General features: G+C 33.4%; 1 protein-coding gene across 2 annotated transcripts in view; it reads right to left on the reverse strand.

Annotated features, from left to right (window-relative positions):
* Nucleotides 1-4,117: 4,117 nt before the first annotated feature.
* Nucleotides 4,118-18,254, reverse strand: part of Alcam (activated leukocyte cell adhesion molecule) — a 192,941-nt gene continuing 178,804 nt past the window's right edge. For both annotated transcript variants that reach the window (XM_027943260.3, XM_027943259.3), the window contains 2 exons: nt 8,038-8,150; nt 4,118-6,564 (listed from right to left, as the gene is read on the reverse strand). In XM_027943260.3, coding sequence (XP_027799061.1) covers nt 8,063-8,150 — 88 coding nt within the window. In that variant the 3' untranslated portion in view covers nt 4,118-6,564; nt 8,038-8,062. The remainder of the gene's footprint in view (nt 6,565-8,037; nt 8,151-18,254) is intronic.

Consider the following 18,254-nt stretch of genomic DNA (forward strand, 5'->3'; position numbering starts at 1 on the left):
TGCAGGTGATGTTGCCTGGCTTTCTCATGTGGCTGTGGGTTACCTAGGGACTCTGCTGTAGGTTGGGCTTGCAGGAAGCACCCAACCTAGTACAGAACTGTGTTCTGTCTCTCTCAACCTCCTGGCATTAGGTGACTTGCCGTAGTTTGTCCTTCTCATAGTGATGACCAAAGAGCAAAAGGGTGAGGAGAAACATGATTGACCACTTGAAGTTTAGAGTCAAAATTGTCACTTCCACATGATTATTTTGACTAAAGCAAATCACATATTCCAATCTTGTGCCAATGGTTGGAAAAATATGCTCTTATCATTTTGCAGAAGAACCTGTAAAATTATAAGGCAAAGGGCATAGATACCAGGAAAGGTAAAGGATTAGGGCAATTAATGAAAAAAATGGACCATTAAAGAAACAAGATAGGGTGCTTTTGCAAAAGGTTTTAATTTGGGAAGGTGTTTTCTGATCAATGCACAGAGGGGAAAGACTTATCCTGTAGTACCTTCTTCTAAGAAGAAAATATAAGCCAGGCACAAAACTAAAGTTAGTGTGGACCGGTATTGACATGTAATTGCATTCTCATCACACAAAGCCATCTCATACCAAAAGCTCAGGTAAGTGACATTGTAAATACACATGCTTTATAGTTGAAAATTCAAGCTGAATGTTAGACTGAAATCATAACTTAACAGCTCCCTGTCCTCACCTCTAATTTCTAAACCTCAGCTGCTCCATTTTGATGTTTATTTTCTAAATTGGAATCAAACTATTTTGGTAAAGCCCATTTGACTTTGCCTACAACTACACGATTTCCCCACTGTATCAAAAGCTTGGAGAAATCATTCTAAATGAAAAATTGAGATGAGATTTCACGCCCCCTACCTATAGACACATCCATTTCCTACTTCCAGTAGGAAGGGAGAACAACCATGAGGCTGAAACAACGAAAACTTCCTCTCCACAGGGTTCCATTCCATGCAATGCCAGAAGTCACTGGGCAAAGATGTAAATTTCACTTCTTGTATGTTACAGAAACCTCATAAAAATTATACATCTAAACCTATACGTTTTTAAAATTGAACTCTGATAACATATATTACTGTTACCATCAGGAAAATATAGTGAGAACTGTAGTGATGACTGTGAATATTTGATATTTTGATAACTCGATTTTATAACATAAAAGAAAAACCAAATACAAGGGAGAATAACAAAGCGACTGCAGGCAACCATGTAATCACATTTCTCTGGAAACAGATTCATCAGTTAGGAATACGAGGAAAGATGGATCTGTTGTTTACATGATGCTTTTGCCAGTGTGACCCAAAATTCATCATCCCTTAAACAACTTCTATGCAATTGTTAAAAACAAAGTTCTACATTAAGAGAAATTATAAAAAATTTATTACTGTAAATGAGCCTACAAATGTTTAAAATAATAGTCTTTCCCCCTTGAAATCATATCCAATGGTAGGTTATGACTACTTGTCTGTCCATAAAAAACTAGTTTAAACTTGGTGTTAGGAAATTGTAATCAACCTAAGAAAAGAAACGAGCTGTCATTAAAAATCTCTAGAAGCCTCAAATTTCAGAGTAAAATGTTTTGGTAATGGTGTAGCATCCAAGGAATGACTCTACAGCATAGATATAAATCTTTTTTTTAACAGAAATATTCCATTTCCTTAATAAACCATTCCAAGGAAAGTGCTGTGAATTGATTTTCCAGCAGTAACTATATCCTATTTAACTATTAATGCGGTTTCCTTACTGGTGAGAATTCTCAGAATTACAGGGGGCTGTCCAACCTCCAACTGCTGTTTCTGTGGAAGTGAACTTCTCATATGTTATGTGAATCAAGCTGTCAATTTAAACTTCCATTTGAAGCTCAAATTATCCTGGCCTACCTGAGAAAGTAGAATCAGAAGGAAAATATTTATGAAAAGATGTGAGATTTCATTCTGATTATTTAGCTCCCAAATAGTACAAATAAAGTTGTAAGAGTTTTCAAATACAATTTTTATCAAAAACTTTACTTTCTGGAGACCATAGCCTCTGCTCTCTGATCATACAAGCTTTCTCAAGCATCTAATAACTTGGTTTGAGCCTTTATGATATTGAGCCCTCATTTGTTTCTTGATACTATAGAGTTTATAGTATCAAGAAATTTTATTATTTTATTGCAGCTATCTTCTGCAAAATGAAATTTTATTATTTTATTGCAACTATTCTTGCACCTATGAGACTTAGGGATTCATCCTGTCAAAGTGTTAGGAATATTTGTTACCCCTTAGCTTCTTCCTATTTGACAAATATTTTGTAGTCTTTCAAACAATTCCTTTTCTGATAAACAAATCTTGGGCCCCCATTCAAGAAAATGGGATAAAACATGCCCCTGTGTGTGTGCCTGTGTGCATGTGTATGCATATTATAGATGACTGAAGGTCTTTTCTCTCATTTGGCTGCTTAGCCATTGAAAATAAAACCTTCTCCAGAGATATATAATTAAAAGAGATAGGACGAATAGCATGAAAATGGAATCTGCTTTTAGGGTCATATGACCATATGTTCATCTTTTTCAATGAATATTTTTGCATGAGAAATTCATAAGAAAAAATGGGAGACAGAATTTTGGAAAAATAAATTGAATTGTAATGATGATAAGTAGGTGAATACAGAGTGCTGGGGAATAATGAGCTCTAGTTCTTTTTGGCTTCATATTTCCCCAATACAATATATTTTAAAAATATTTTTTATTAAGAAGCTTAGATAAGAAATATACTTCCTATGTTTTACTGAAGTATTTTTTGTTGGGAAAATGTGATGTTTGTAAGGTCAAAAACACTGCATTATTATTATTTTTGTTTGTTTGTTTTTGGTAGTGGGAATTTAACCCAGGGGCACTTAACCATTGAGCCACATCCGCAGCCCCTTTTTATTTTGAGACAGGGTCTCACTAAATTTCTGAGACTGGTCTCAACTCGTGATCCTTCTGTTTCAGCCTCCCTCACAATTGTTGGGATTACAGGCATGCACCACTGTGCCCAGCTCCTGTACTAATTTTTAAAATGGGATTGATAGTTTGTACTTGATTCTTTATGTTTTTCAAAGCAATTTTGAGTCATGGCTTACCTGCCCCACACATCTGTGATTATAGACAAAGTTATTTGGATTATCTTCTTCTATGAAATGGGGAAACATCTTCTCAGGATATAGAGAGAAATTCAGTGAAGCAGTGCAAATTATAAATCAGTGCGGTTTCTGTCTCACTATGGGCATTTTAACATGTGATAGCAATATATTTGTGTTTAAAATGCAATATAGAATATGTATATATTATATATGTAATATACATATAGTAATAAAATGGCTAATGCATTTAGTCAACATACAGTTGGAAAATTTTGCAATATTGGCCTAGAAATGATTTAAACATCTTGGGATAATCCTTTATCCGCAGTATAACCAATTCACATGTCTAGTAATACTTTCTAATTTTATAAGTTAGGAAAAGGAACATTTTTTTTAGAGAAACTTTGGCAAACATAGCAGACTGGCACAAGGAATAAGATCTGGTTTGATATCAACATAGCTGCTTTGAAGTTATGAAGATTTTCTAAACCTCAGGTTTTCAGTTGTTAAGTGGAGAGTGCTCAGTACTACTTATAGTCATTAATGATTAAATTAGATATGATTAAATTGACATATAGTATGGGATCAATAAATATTTATTTCTACCTCTGATATGCACAACTAGCTTTACCTTGTTTTGAAGGGAAAACATTTCTGTGCAAGTTCATGTCTATGTAATTCCAAATTGTAATTTGAATGATGTGTTATTGACAAAAATCAAGAAATATATAAGTGTCAGTCACAGGGCACACCCACAGTCACAGGGCACACCCACAATAAACACAATCATTGAAGAATGGTCCACCCTGCTGTAATCTGGGTGCTCATTGTGGGAGCCTATCTGATGTTGTAAGAGGGAACTGGTAATTTTACTTTTCTGCACTCCCTCTCCAGAGGGATGGACAGTCACAATTATTTTTTTCACTTTTTATGAAGGACAATCACTTTATATACAATCACTGATGCAGACAAGAGGCAGACAGCGGTGAGAGATATGTGAAGACATATTCCATTTTTATTATCTTTTAGGTATAGAAGGGTATGTTAATCCATTTCCACATACAATTCCTATAATCACGTATAGGGAGTGAATCTCAAACTGGTAAAACCTGTCTCCTCTTCTGAAAGAGATAAATCGGAGAGGCCAGACTTGGGCAGTTGAGGACTGTGAATCCTCTTCTCCTATCGCTGTGTATATGGCTGCCATCACACACACACGAGCTCTCCCCTTTCTCCAGGCACGATTCAGTGTAATAATGTTGTCCTCTTTTTCCTGGGAGACTTTCCGCTCTTGGTCCAGTGCTATGAGTTTCTCCTGTTCTTCTCTCTAGGTTCTACAGCTGTGTTTGGACTTAGTTAACCATTGCAAGTGGAAGCCAAGCCATAATTGTAGCATAACAATTTTTCTATTTCTAAATTTTCTCATTCTATTGTCATGTTGCTTTTTGTCTGCAAACATATCTTAGAAGTAAGACTTAAAACCTTTGATCTCCCACACCAAAATAAAAAGGAAAAAAAAATATTAATATGGAAATGATTTCATTTTAGTGTTCATGGTTTGCTGTGGAAAGCAGGTGTTTAAAAATTTTAGAATTTCTTTAACAAAATTCTAAAGAGAAAAAAGAGAAAGAAATCACAGTATTTACAGAGATAACAGAATGGCTTAGCCATGCAAAACAAATAACTTTGGTTTTTCCCCTTTCACTTTGGTTTAAATATTGACCAAGATTCAATTTTTTTTCCTGCCAAATAAAACTTCAATAAATCAAAGTTTAGAGGCAAAATAACATTTTTTCCCATAATATTTTATACAGCATTGAGTCTAATAGAATATTTTATGTATTTAATCCATACCAATGCACTACAGGAAGCTTTTATTAAACTGAGTTACTATTGCTCAGACAATAAACGGCTTACAAATGTACAATAACATGTTTCTAAATAATGCAGAAGTCACAAAATATTCCAAATCTCCATCTTCAATTATTTTTTCATTGCCTTCATAATTTTTTATTCTATGTCTCTAAAAAATAAACACCAGTTTTGCTTTTCCCCTTAAGGAACAGAGTTCTGTAACTGGAAATCTAATGCTCATTTTTTTTTCAGTCAAACTTATGTAAATTATTGGACAAAAATGGCTGTGCAGTGTTCTCCCAGAAGCCAGGCTTCTGCCTGAAAGAGCAAAGTTTAAAAGTCTAGTCACAAGAAGCTATTAGCCCATATCCAGTCTACTTCAAAAAGTTTCCATTTATGCTAAGACCTTAAAAAGTTCCTCAAGCATAAAACATGTTTATAAAGTTACAAATTTGAATGTAACTAAAGATACATAGATATTTTATTATTACACTTTCATGTACTGATTGATAAATTATGTACCAGTTAAAAACACTAAATTATCTCAAGGTGCATTCAATATCTGTAGCGTAGTTAACAAAAACACACACGAAAAAAATATATATTCTATATTCTGTGGAAAATAACACAGCTTTGATAATGACCACTGTTAAAAATCTCCAATTCTGACTGATATCTTTTCTTTTAAAAGGAAATAGGTATAATTTTAAGGCAGTGGATAACCCAAAGGATTTAACACCAATATTTAATTACAGTGATTTACATTGTGATACATGAAAATGGGAATGTTGTCCATGATGTTTCCAAACAGTCTCTCACACGTTGGTTTGTTGATTCCTTTGACAGAAAATAATTTACTAGCAGGTGTCTCTAAAGGTAAGTGTTACCCAAATTCTGCATTATGTCTTTTTCAAAAAAGGCAAAATTGACAGTTTGGGAGTACTTTTATCATGCATATGTGTCTGAATGTGTCTGTGGTGGCTTCTGGGTGTCAGTGGGTGGCACACCCAGAATTAGCTCCCATGGTGTTTGTTAATCTGACTCTCTACCTCCCCTCCCTTGTGAAAAAAATCAGTCTTTGAATAGAGCAATGTGTGTGTCCCCAATCTTTACAAGCTGCCACCTTTGGGTTTTAGGTACTTGTGAGAAAGTTTGGGGCATAACTGATAGCAATCAGAATCAGAAATGTACCTGCTCAGATTATCCATATAAACAATTGAAATAAAAACATTACATTATACATCAGATTAACAGCAACTCCCAGAACAAAGCTTACAGTGTATAAAAATAGCTACGTAAAAAATTTACATAAAAGGCAAACCAAAAAGAAATCCTCAGTGCAGACATTTACAGAAAAAAAATTCAAACCAAACACAACATATGACCTATTATCATGGCTGCCAAAACTTGTTATTTTTTGTAATTTCATTTCATTGTTTTACTTGAGATAATTCTCTATAATCCTGTGACAGCTTGGTAGAATGAACTGCTTAATACTTGAACCATGAATCGCTGTCAATGTCTTTGTTTATGTCTTAAATACAATCCACGTTCATGCTTCAATTGGTCTATATGATTTTTTTTCTCTGAAACGAGGAAAAAACATAATTTAAATAAGTTACCATAGCAATCATTTTCTACCATCAACAGATGCTTTGTACTAAAAGTGATAGGCATTGCTCCACGAGGGGAATCTTTAAAGCTCCATTGTGCCTGAGCCCATCTGTAAACCCAGCCATTGCTATAGGCCTTTAATAAATTATCTTTTGGAATTGTTGAAAGTATGTGTGTTTTTTTTAATTGCTTAATTCATATGAAGATTAGAAGGTGTTTCAGGAAAAATATTTCATTCCATTTCTCTTCAGGTTAAGAAATATACTCATCCCTTCAAATCATACTCTAATTTGTGGGATTTGTCTTCAATTTTAATTTTCTGTTGAAAAATTGCTTAATTCATCTTGAAGAAAACAGAACATAAAATCTACACTAACCAAGATTTTGGAAAGAACCTTAGGTAGTAAGGGAAACTGTGAGGATGGTGTCCATTAGGCCAATGGAAGGCAGGGCAGGAGGAAGAATACAGTTCTGACTTATTTTAGCCAATAAGTTTGAGATTCTGGTTTTTAGATTTTAAAAATCAATCTCATTTCAAATATTCTATTTTTCTTTATTCTGTACATTCTTCCAAATACAATTATTTCCCATGCCCACTGTTTCTATGAGATTAATTCAAGTGAACCATTCAATTTGTGATGTTTTATTTATAAGGTACCCAAGACATATAGTAGTTGACAGGGCTTTTAATATTACATTAGTAAGCTACATGATGTTGTTATTAAGGACACATGAGATAAGTAGGCTAAATGACTCCTTTGGTTAACTCAAAAGAATATGAAAAGAAAACGTTTAAGTGGCAAGTGGCAATACCATGGAATCATGCTTCTTTTTGAGTCTGCCTTAAAAATTACACAAATATAGTGATTATATATAAATATGTGCAATATATGCAACATTAATGTATACATTATAAGTATAAGCACATACATGTATGTGATACAAGGATACTTGCATACATGCACACATAGGTTGTCAGCTTTTTTATTAAAATTGTTTGGAAGATGGCTGTACAAATGTACTCCCACTTATATACTTATATTAAAATATTTATATTTTATATTGTTCTAATTGTTTTTGAAAGCAAATTTCAAGTACTACAAGTCTACTCTTATTGAACACAAATATCAACTTATTGAATAAAACTTCTTTGTACTAAGAAAAATTGGGGATATTAGAAAAAATTCAAATTGGATATAAAAATTTCAAAATAATTTTTATTATTCAAAAGATAATAATTATTTGGGGGAGGCTGAAGAGACAGATGAGATTCCATTCTTCTGCGTGTTGTGTGAGTAATCAAGATTCCCTTTGGAAAAATGCTCTTCCTGCTTTTGAAGTTGTAATTATGAAGCATCTGAAAGTCCAAACTTTTTCTTTCATCGCCAAAGAAGTTCTGCACTTTCCTAGGAACTATGTTTATAAACCTCATCCAGCCTACTCACCTGGACAACTAGAACCATTTCTCTCTTAGGCTTCTGTTTTATGATTGTTTTCTTCTAACTTTTTGTTTTCCTCCATATTACCAAGGTCCTTGTTTACATGTTTTGATGCAGTCCTATAAGAAAATTAAGTAAACATCATTACACTGACTAATTAAAAATTTTTATGGTTCAAATTAATGTATCTCTGAAAAGTAAATGAGTTATACACTAGCGACTAAGGAAAACAATTCCACTTTTGTGACTCCTTGACTGATAATAGAACATATTCCAGAAAATGCTAATTTGGGTTTCATAAATATATGATAAGAGAAAAAAATCAATTGTTTTGAAGACAGATTGTGCATATTGTATTGGATCATAGTTGTAACTGGGTTATTTTTCTCTCTGCTTTCACGGAAGTAATTATTATCATTTGATAGTCAATATTTTCATTTTGGGCAAATATTTTCTGTAAAAATAGTCTGAGAAAGTTTCATTAAGGCCTTTTTCCATTTGATATTCCCTATCATACATCCCAGTTGAGCCAATGCCCTGTCTGTGTTTATAAATTCTGTTTTACCAAAGAAATCAAAAGCAAGATTATAGAGACTCAGTTTTACAGCATAGCATGGGCAGGAAGCAGCTTAGATAGCCTTGATTGGATGGTTCTCAAGTTCTGGTTTCCAGACCTGCTGTATCAGCATCTAAAGGGAATTTGATAGAAATGTAAAATCTTAGCCCCAGGCCAGAAATACAGAAACAGAAACTCTGGAAAAAGGCTCTGAAAGACCTGATGCTTCTGCTGAAGTTTGGAAACCAGTATTCTAGTGGCCTTTATTGCTACACATGCCAAGATTCCATCCCTTCAGAATCAAAACCAGTTTTTCAATTTTACAGGTGAATTCCTTGATTTGGCATCCAACCAGGAGAAATCAGGTGATAACTATATTACCAAGAATGCATCCTTTCCTTCTCCTTCCCTTCCTTCTCTGCATTTCAAAATAATACCACAATATAATTCCTAGTAATACTTCTACTTTTAAGAATTTAAGTCATAGAGGGTAGAAAATGCCATTTGTGCTCTAAAAGTATTTCTGTGCTTTAAATTGAATTACTTAATTCATTTTCTCAGAATTACTACTTAATTTGGGAAAGAGTTGTAATAGATATTATGATATATGTCCACACAAGATGGAAACATGGTTCATTCTAACTGGAACATTCATTATAGGTAGCACAAGTTGAATTTAATTTGTGATTTTAAAGTGCTTAATTTAGCTTAAACTGCACATTCTAAATCTATCCTAAGGCAGAAAAGCAACCTCAAACTCTGCCAACATGACCAAAGCCTATAATATATGATGACATTTGACAAGATAAAAGTTAAAAATCTAAAAGAGACAATGTAAGTTCAAGTCTATGCCTTGAGTTACGACATTATCACCTAGAAATTTTCCATTTTGTACTAAAATGGTAAATTACAATGACTGACAACTCTGTTCTCATTTGTGTATTTTTCAGGTAAATGAAAATATAATGAAGAACAACGTAGAATATATATTTATATATGTATATATACACATATATTTAAGATATAATTTCTTCTGCTAATAAATTATTTAATAAATCTTAGTAATTATAACCACAAAAGGTGGGGAGGTAGACTAGGATGAACTCTAAGATTTTCTATAAATCTATAAATCCTTGTAAACATTCTTTTGAAAAATAATATTTATATAAGGTAATGTGTTTATCATATAAGTAGAATTCAATGAATTTTCAAAAACTAGATGCATGTATGTAAACAGAACTCAGCTTAAGAAACAGAATAGCTCCGAACTACCAGCTCCCAATGGTTAACAAAGCCTTAATTTTCATAGAATAGTTTTGTCCCTTCATTTATTTTATATATAAAATAGAATCCTACTACGCAGCTTCATTGATGTTTCCTTTTTTTTTAAAAAAGCTCAACCTTAAATTTGTGCCACTCTTATATAATGGTGCATACATGTAGTTGTAGGGTTAAACCATAGGGTTTTTTTTAGTGATTTCACTGGTGCTGGGCATCTTGCTGTTTGTTCTTTCTGGGATTTCAATGGTACATAACCTAGCTATTTTACAGGTGCCCCAGATGTCTCTCATGCTTGTATTTAACTATTCTTTTTCCTCTGTATTTAAATCTGAGTTTTTCCCCATTAATCTTTATTACAGTTTACTTGTCTTATGTTTGTGAACAATGTTGTTCAATTTACCCAATAAAAAATCTTAGTTTTTAACATATTTTTCAGTTCAAAAATATCAACATGATTTTACAATCTTTTAAATATGATTTCAATTCTCTATTTCCTCATCTCTTAATCACCTTTTCTTCTATTTTACTTATACTTTATTGCCTATTGACTATAATATCCACATCATCCATTTGTCTGCTTCTCTTGTCTACTTTTACTTTTGATTATAGGTTGGCTTTTCTTTCTCTTTGCATAGCCAAACCTTTCTTAAATCTGAAATGACATATTTAAATGTTGTAGAGGCTCTACACAATGTTATTTTGCATTGGGTAAGGTCCTCCCACTTCCTTTGTTAAACAGACAAGGTGAGGGACTAATCATCCCAATTCAATCAGGGATTTAACTAGTCAATTGCAGTTGAAATAAGATTCAGTCCACCTTTGCTTTGCCTCTATTCTTACAGCACAAGTCTTTGGAACTTTATTTGAGATCTTGCATATATTCCTTTATTTTGTGCTAAAACACAGAAAAATTCAGTTTTTCCTTTCAATACCTCAGCTCCATTCTCCAGAGTCAAAATGTAGGTTCCTTGACTTGACCATAAACTGCTTGAGAACACGGGCCATATTTTATTTATATTTTACCCACGGCATATAGTACAATGATTGGAATATGGTAGGAACTAAAATATATATCTATTTTTCTACATTAACTAAACTCTCTTATTATTATCTATTTAATAAGATAATTATCTATTTCTTGTCTCCGTTCTTTATAAGTTAGCATTCATTAGTATGATATGAATATAGAACTAGATGCTTTTCTATAGATAGGTAGAAGGAACACTAAATTGAAATAACAGATCTTTTGTACTGTCTTACTCCAACCTTTAATATAGCACTATACAAAATTATATGCATAAACAGACTTTAATCAATATTATAATACTAATAGCTACTAGCTGTATATTAAAATAATACAAGCTTACAAGTCAATAAAATATATGCCAGTCAAGGAAAAATAAGATTTAGATTTTTTTTCTCCATCTTTCTTTATAAAAAACATGAAAAGGTATCTATTAAAACTGCTTAGGAATGGTGACTATTAGAAAGAAAAGGATGCCTCCCTTCTTTATTTATATAAACAGGAAGAGATTATAAAAATGTACTGAGCAAGCAAAACTCAAGTAAATTATATCAGAGGTAGATGAGTTTTTCTCAAAGGTCTGGACTGTAACTATTCTGGGCTTGCAGGCCATATGATTTTTGTTCTAACTAGTTAACTCTGCCATTGTAGCATGAAAACAACATAGATTTTCCATAAAGAAATGAGCATAAGTGTGTTACAATAAAACTTTACTTGTAAAACTAGATAGCAGCTTGGGGATCACAGTTTGCTCACCCGTATTCTATGTAAGAGATGCACTTTAAATGTAAAGAAACAAATAATTGAAAATAAAACTATGAAAAAAGATATACATGTAAACATTAAGGATGAAATTCATGTGGCTGTTTTAGTATCAGAGAGTGTAAAATTTATTACAAGGCACATTAGGAATGATAACTAGAGGTGCTTCAAAATGATAAGACTTTTGATACCTAAGAAAGTCATATCAATTGAAAGTATTTGCACTTAACAAAAGCATAGGAAAAAACTGACATAAGAATAAAGAGAATAGGTAAATAAACAATTTAGTATCCTTTACTCATTAATTGATAGAAGAGTTAGGCCAAAATTTAGTAAGTGTGAATGTGATGAAATAATAAGTTCTTGGCTAGTTCTCTAGCCAGGAACATGTCAAAATAAAATAAAATAATAAAATAATGGAAAAACTAAAATGAACATTTTCTGTCTTAGGACAGGTAGCAAAGCCACATAATTTCCAAGAGAAGAGAAACAAATGCACTGTACCCCATGATCACACAGGCTTTTTGCCTGGAGGTGCTGTCTGGATTTCAGTACCAAAAGGGGAACCCAAGCATAGTGCAGGGTTTTCATTATGTTGGAGAGGAAGCAATCAGTACTTGACCAGAATGAGGTGACAGGAATTGAAGAAGATAAGAGGAACTACGTAAAAAAAGAACATGAGAAATTTATGAGTTCACTTGATTCTTTCTCTGAATACTAAATTAGATATGCCATCCTAGTCAATTTTAAAACAAAGTTTTGAAAACATTAAGTTGATCCATAAGTTAGATATCAGTCAAAACCAAAATCAATGCACAACAATGAAAAATTCCAATTTCCAGCATCCAAATAAAAAAGGAGAACTTTATGCTAAACATATTAGGACAATATGAACCATAGTTAGGTAAAAAAAATCAGCAAATATAAACACATCTACAAGTGATTAAATTAATAGAAAAATTATAATATAGATATTATAAAGTTTATAAGAAATTAAAGGAAAACATGGATATAACAATAAGAGAAAGGAAAAAATGAAAATAAAGTCGAATCTCTATCACTGAGAAACAGGGATCAGAAATTATAAACTAAATGTATGGACTTGCTTAGCAGATCAGACATTGTAGGTGAAAATGAAGATATAACCATAGAAGTTATCAACATAGATGTAAACCCCAAGTCTTTCTTAGGTATCAATTGAAAAAGGTATAAACCTCAAGATTTTAAAAATTAATGAAGGCTTGGTGACCTGCAGAACCATTTAAAGTGGTCTACTCTTCATATATTAGGAGTCTCATCTAAAAAAGTCGGTAAAATATTTGAAGAAATAATTGCTTAAAATTTCCCAAGTTTTTAAAAAAGTAGTTTAAGAGATCATCTAATGATTTCTCATTAAAAATAGTCAAAGTAGGAGACAGTGGGACATCTCTAGAGTGCTCAATATTTAAAAAATGTCAACCTAGTATTTAAATTTAAAATTAAATTTAAAAATCTATGCCAGTGAAAATATTCAGCAAAATTGAAAATGAAATAAAAACATTATAATAAAACAAAATCTCCAGTATTTTCCAGTAGATAGGCACTTAAAGAGATTTTTTAGACTAAAATAAGTGATTCCATACAAAAGCTCAGATGCATTAAAGTTTTGTAGGGTATTTGTTTGAAAAAAATAAATATCTATGACATTATAAAAGAAAATATTTTAATCATATTTAATTTTTTAAAAATATATAGACTTTAAGCATAAAATATTACTGTATTATGAGGTTTATAAGTATGCAAAAGTCAAACATATAAAAGCAACAGCACAAAAGATGTACAGGGGAAATGCAAGTCATGCTCATTACTTTCTTATACGGTATGTGAAGTGATTGTATATATTTGAAAAAAATACTCAGGGGTAGGAAGGTTTATATGAACTTTCTACTTTACCCTAAAGCACCCAATAAGTTGGTTTTTAAAATTTTTATTTTAAAATTTCAACATAGATGTAAACCCCAAGTCTTTTTTAGGTATCAACTGACAAAGGTATAAACCTCAAGATTTTAAAAAAATTAATGAAGGCTTGGTGATTTTAGTTATTTGTAACACTGGGATTCTTCTTTTTTTTTTTTTTTTTTTGGTACCATGGATTGAACACAGGGGCACTCGACCCCTAAGCCACAGCCCCAATCCTTTTTGTATTTTATTTAGAGACAGAGTCTCATTGAATTGCTTAGTGCCTCTCTTTTGCTGAGGTTGGCTTTGAACTCTCAATCCTCCTGTCTCAGCCTCCAATGCTGCTGCTAGGAGTACAGGCTTGAGCCACCACGCCTGGCAGGATTCATTATTATATAATTATATATATGGAATTATGGAATATAATCTGCTCTAATTCAGTTCCCAGTACTTCTGCTTTCTCTCCCCTCCTTCCCATCTTGTTCCCTTCCCGTTACTGATCCATCCCCATACTACAATTCACAATAGTCAAGCTATGGAGCCAACAGAGGTTCCCATCAATAGATGAATGAATAAAGAAAATGTACTATGTATACACAATGGAGTATTAGCCATAAAGAACAATGAAATTATGACATTTGCTGCTAAGTGAATGGGACATGGAGAACATAATGCTAAGTGAAATAAGTCAGACCAAGAAAGTCAAAGGTCAAAATGTTTTTTCTGATTTTTGTTGCTTTTTTTTTTTCAAGTACCCTTCAAGGAATCATTAGAAAATAATAAATATCAGTGCTATACAATGGACTAAAATCTTATTTGAGTAGTTAATACTAATAAAACAATTAAATGAGAAACATATGGAATTTAATAGAGTTGCAATCACAGGTTCTATGGAAGAAACCGCAGAAGAATTTAAAAAGTATTTTAAGCTGAATAAAGAGGAAAATTCAACATATTGACATTTGTGGAATGTAAGTTGGTACCAAGAGTGAAGTTCATAGTTTAAATGCTTGTATTAACAAAGAAGAAAGGCTAATATTAATGACCTAAATTTTTACTTCAAGAAATCAAAGGAAAAATAGTAAATTAAATCTAAATAACAAAAAAGAATGGTAAGTACAAAACACTTTTGAAAATAACTGAATTAAAAGAATCATAGAAAAGGTGCATTGAGAAATGGGATACTTATTAATTTCCCATTTTTTTTTTTTTAACTTTCTAGGTGGATATAGTTGACCAGAAATTGAGAGTAACCTTTGTGATTCCACATAGTCATACAAAATAGAAGAAGGAGGCACTGAGAAGGAACTCTACAAATCTTCCTGGGGGAGTTGTGCTTCTCAGGACAAATCACAGTATCTTTCAATATCTTGTGTGCTCTTGGATATATTTCAGCATATTCACACAAAATAATATCAGGCTAAACACTGCTTGCAATCTGGGATAGGAAAAGAGGGGTTGTTAAGGGTAAAATAAAACCTGAAATACATTTACAAAATAAGTATTGGGTAACTTTAAATTGTTTATTTTTCTTATTTTAAAGTTTATAAAATGATAGGAACCCAAACAATAAGAGATGGTTAACAGGGGAAAAGTGAAAACTTCCCTTGTGCCTTTCTTTATCCCACTCTCCCAGTCACCATGACACTCATATAGTACCTTCATGTGCCACATATTGTTTTCAGTGCTTCCTAGATATGAAATTATTTTTTCTTCTCAATGTCTCCATTTTACATACACTAATAAACTTGTCCATAGTCACAAAGCGAGGAAATATCACAACCAGGATTCCAGTCCTCACCCTGTGTCTCCAGTCTCATGTACCATGTTACAAAGCTGTACATATGTGCTATGCTGTTAACTACTGTGAGAGGTACCAGATACTGTGTGAGGTACCATCTCTCACTACCTACTCGCTGGGCCGAATAGGTAGTGAGAGATGGGGATGGGATGGGGAGGAGTAAATGCTCACTTAGCCTGTGTATACAAGATTTGCATATATTTTATTATAAATTTCTCCATTTAAAAAAATTTTTTTATAGATAGAGAGAGAGAGAATTTTTTTTAATATTTATTTATTTTTTATTTTTTTTTTAGTTTTTCATCAGACACAACATTTGTTTGTATGTGGTGCTGAGGATCGAACCCGGGGTGCACGCATACCAGGCAAGCGCTCCACCGCTTGAGCCACTCCATTTTGGATACTCGATCCCTAGCAGGGAAGAGCCATTATGGATGCTTTTGTCTTCATTTTGATACCAATGTGGTAAAAATAATCTTGAGGACTAAATGTTATTTTTAATTTTGGAAAATTTCAGAGATCTGAAGAAATTATACAGGTTAGAACTCCACTTACAGCTGACAGAGACAAGTTTTACTTAAATTATTCCCTTTAGTAAAATGTTTTTCAGTCTATTGATTTGAAGGAGAGACGCATTTTAAAGTACCCATTTTTATAAATGAGTCAAATTATACTTTGTAGTAATTAGTTTTCTCAAAATTTCTTCATCAATGCCTCTTCTAAGTAACTTTATGAGAGAAATTTAAAATTATAGAATTATCCTTTGTTAACGTGGGGAGAAGCCTGGGAGGTGACCTCTAGTAGTGTATGAGGCAGAAAGAGTTTTGGCCTGAGATTAATGGGCCTGGATTTCCATCCTCACGTGTCAAGTTTGCCCTGCAAAACTTTGGACACATCCCTGTTTTAAGCATGCCTGTTCATCTATAAATAGGGGAAATAACAGGGTTTTCTTACAGGACTGTCGTTGAAAATGAATGTTATGGTTTGGATGTGAGGTGTCCCCCAAAAGCTTACATATGAGACAATGTGAGAGAGTTCAGAGGTGAAATGATTGGGTTGTGAGCGCCTTAACCCAATCAGTGAATTAATCATCTCATGGGATTAATTGAGTGGTAATTGAAGGCAGATGGGATGTGGCTGGAGGAGGTGGGACATTGGGGTGCTGGCTTTAGGGGTATATATTTGTATCTGGCAAGTGGAGATCTCTCTCTCTCTGCTTGCTGATCATCATGTGAGCTGCTTCCCTCTGCCACATTCTTCTACCATGATGTTCGTCATCTCCTTGAGCCCTGACGAATGGAGTCTGCCGTCTGTGGATTAGACCCCTGAAATCATGGGTTCCCCCTATAGACTTTTCCTTCTCTATAATTCTGATTGGGTCCATTTAGTCACAGCAGTAAAAAAATCTGCCTAAAACAATGAATGTGATAGTAATATGAAAGACACAGGCAGGTGACAAGGACTCAAAAACTGAAGTCATAGAACCGCTGCCCAAGACCACTTAGCTAGAGAGCCATAGAAGGAAGTTCAAATCTGTCTCAACTCCGCATTCTGTGTTATTTCCATAAGCTCAGTGCCTTTGAAGGACTAAAGTTGCTTTTAAACAACTTTTAAGAAGATTTAAAACTTTTTTCTTGTAATTTTACAAATAATATACACTTGTTTTGAATTTCCTTGCAAAGAAAGAAAGGGACTCCTCTGGTGGTATCCCCTAAGGATCCCTTAACTCACTGGAGGTATGGAGGAGGTAGGAAAGGGAAATGGGTGAGAATGCCAGGCACAACCAATACATTACCATCTTGGGAGGTGTCATTTGGAAAGATAAGACAAATATTACAGTAAAATTTTACAGTTAGAAAAGAAAAACAATACCCATTTAAAATCATTCACGTATATCCTTCATGAGATTTTAGGTTTTTCAAAAGCAAGCATGTGTACAACAAATTTTAAACTCTCAGAGTATGAGGAATCCTTAACTCTTCCTAGTTATATGGGTGCTTTCTGTGATTTCTAATTTAGAGCATGCCTGACTTACCACCACAAAAGGGTACCATAACAGCAGGTATTCAGGATGGCGACCTTGGCAGTGAAGAGTTACCACTTTCAGCAAACTGGCCATTGACACTTGTACAGGTAATTAGAGTCCTGTCCAAGAGAATAGTTATTTTTTCCCTTTTCCCTGATCATAGCTGTCAGCAGAATGAGTCTCCTCTTGGGCCAAACTTAATGAAAGCTAGAGGTAGAGAGGAGGGCCCTAATCATTGTTGAGTGAATTGCCAGCAGTTTCTTGATTTGAAGAAAGAAGTGGATAAGAATAAATAGCCTTATTCCTACAACTTTCAATTTTATATCCTTAGAATTTCTAAGACTCTACAAAGATATTCCTCACTAAAAGAAAGAAGGCTTATATCCTCAATAAAAAACAGAAAATGACCTTTCCATCTTAGCCAAGAGTGAATATGGAAGGATTCATTAGGCAAAAGATTGAAGGATCAAAGTAAGTGCAACAATATTGAATATGTATGAAAACAGGGTGCTGCCCGCATGCACTCTATATCCTGGTTCAGTGTGCCCTGAGGTGCACAATACTGAGCCAGCACAGCCTGTCTCATGGCAGGGAACAGGACTTTATTCCCTAATACCTTGGAAAAGATAATATAAACCAACATGATTTTTAAAAAATGAAAACATTATTTTTGATATAAACACTATATTTGACATTTCCCTGAAAACTTTCAGGTCACCTTGATAGAAGAGGGGAGGGCCAGTGATGGTTCTGTCCTTTGTGTCCAATGGCCCTATACTTAACTAGAAGGAAACTCTGGCACTTCCACATTATCCAATTTCCCCTCTAGTCTATT

The sequence above is a fragment of the Marmota flaviventris genome, chromosome 8 (genome assembly GCF_047511675.1).
Source record: "Marmota flaviventris isolate mMarFla1 chromosome 8, mMarFla1.hap1, whole genome shotgun sequence".
Taxonomy (NCBI): domain Eukaryota; kingdom Metazoa; phylum Chordata; class Mammalia; order Rodentia; family Sciuridae; genus Marmota; species Marmota flaviventris.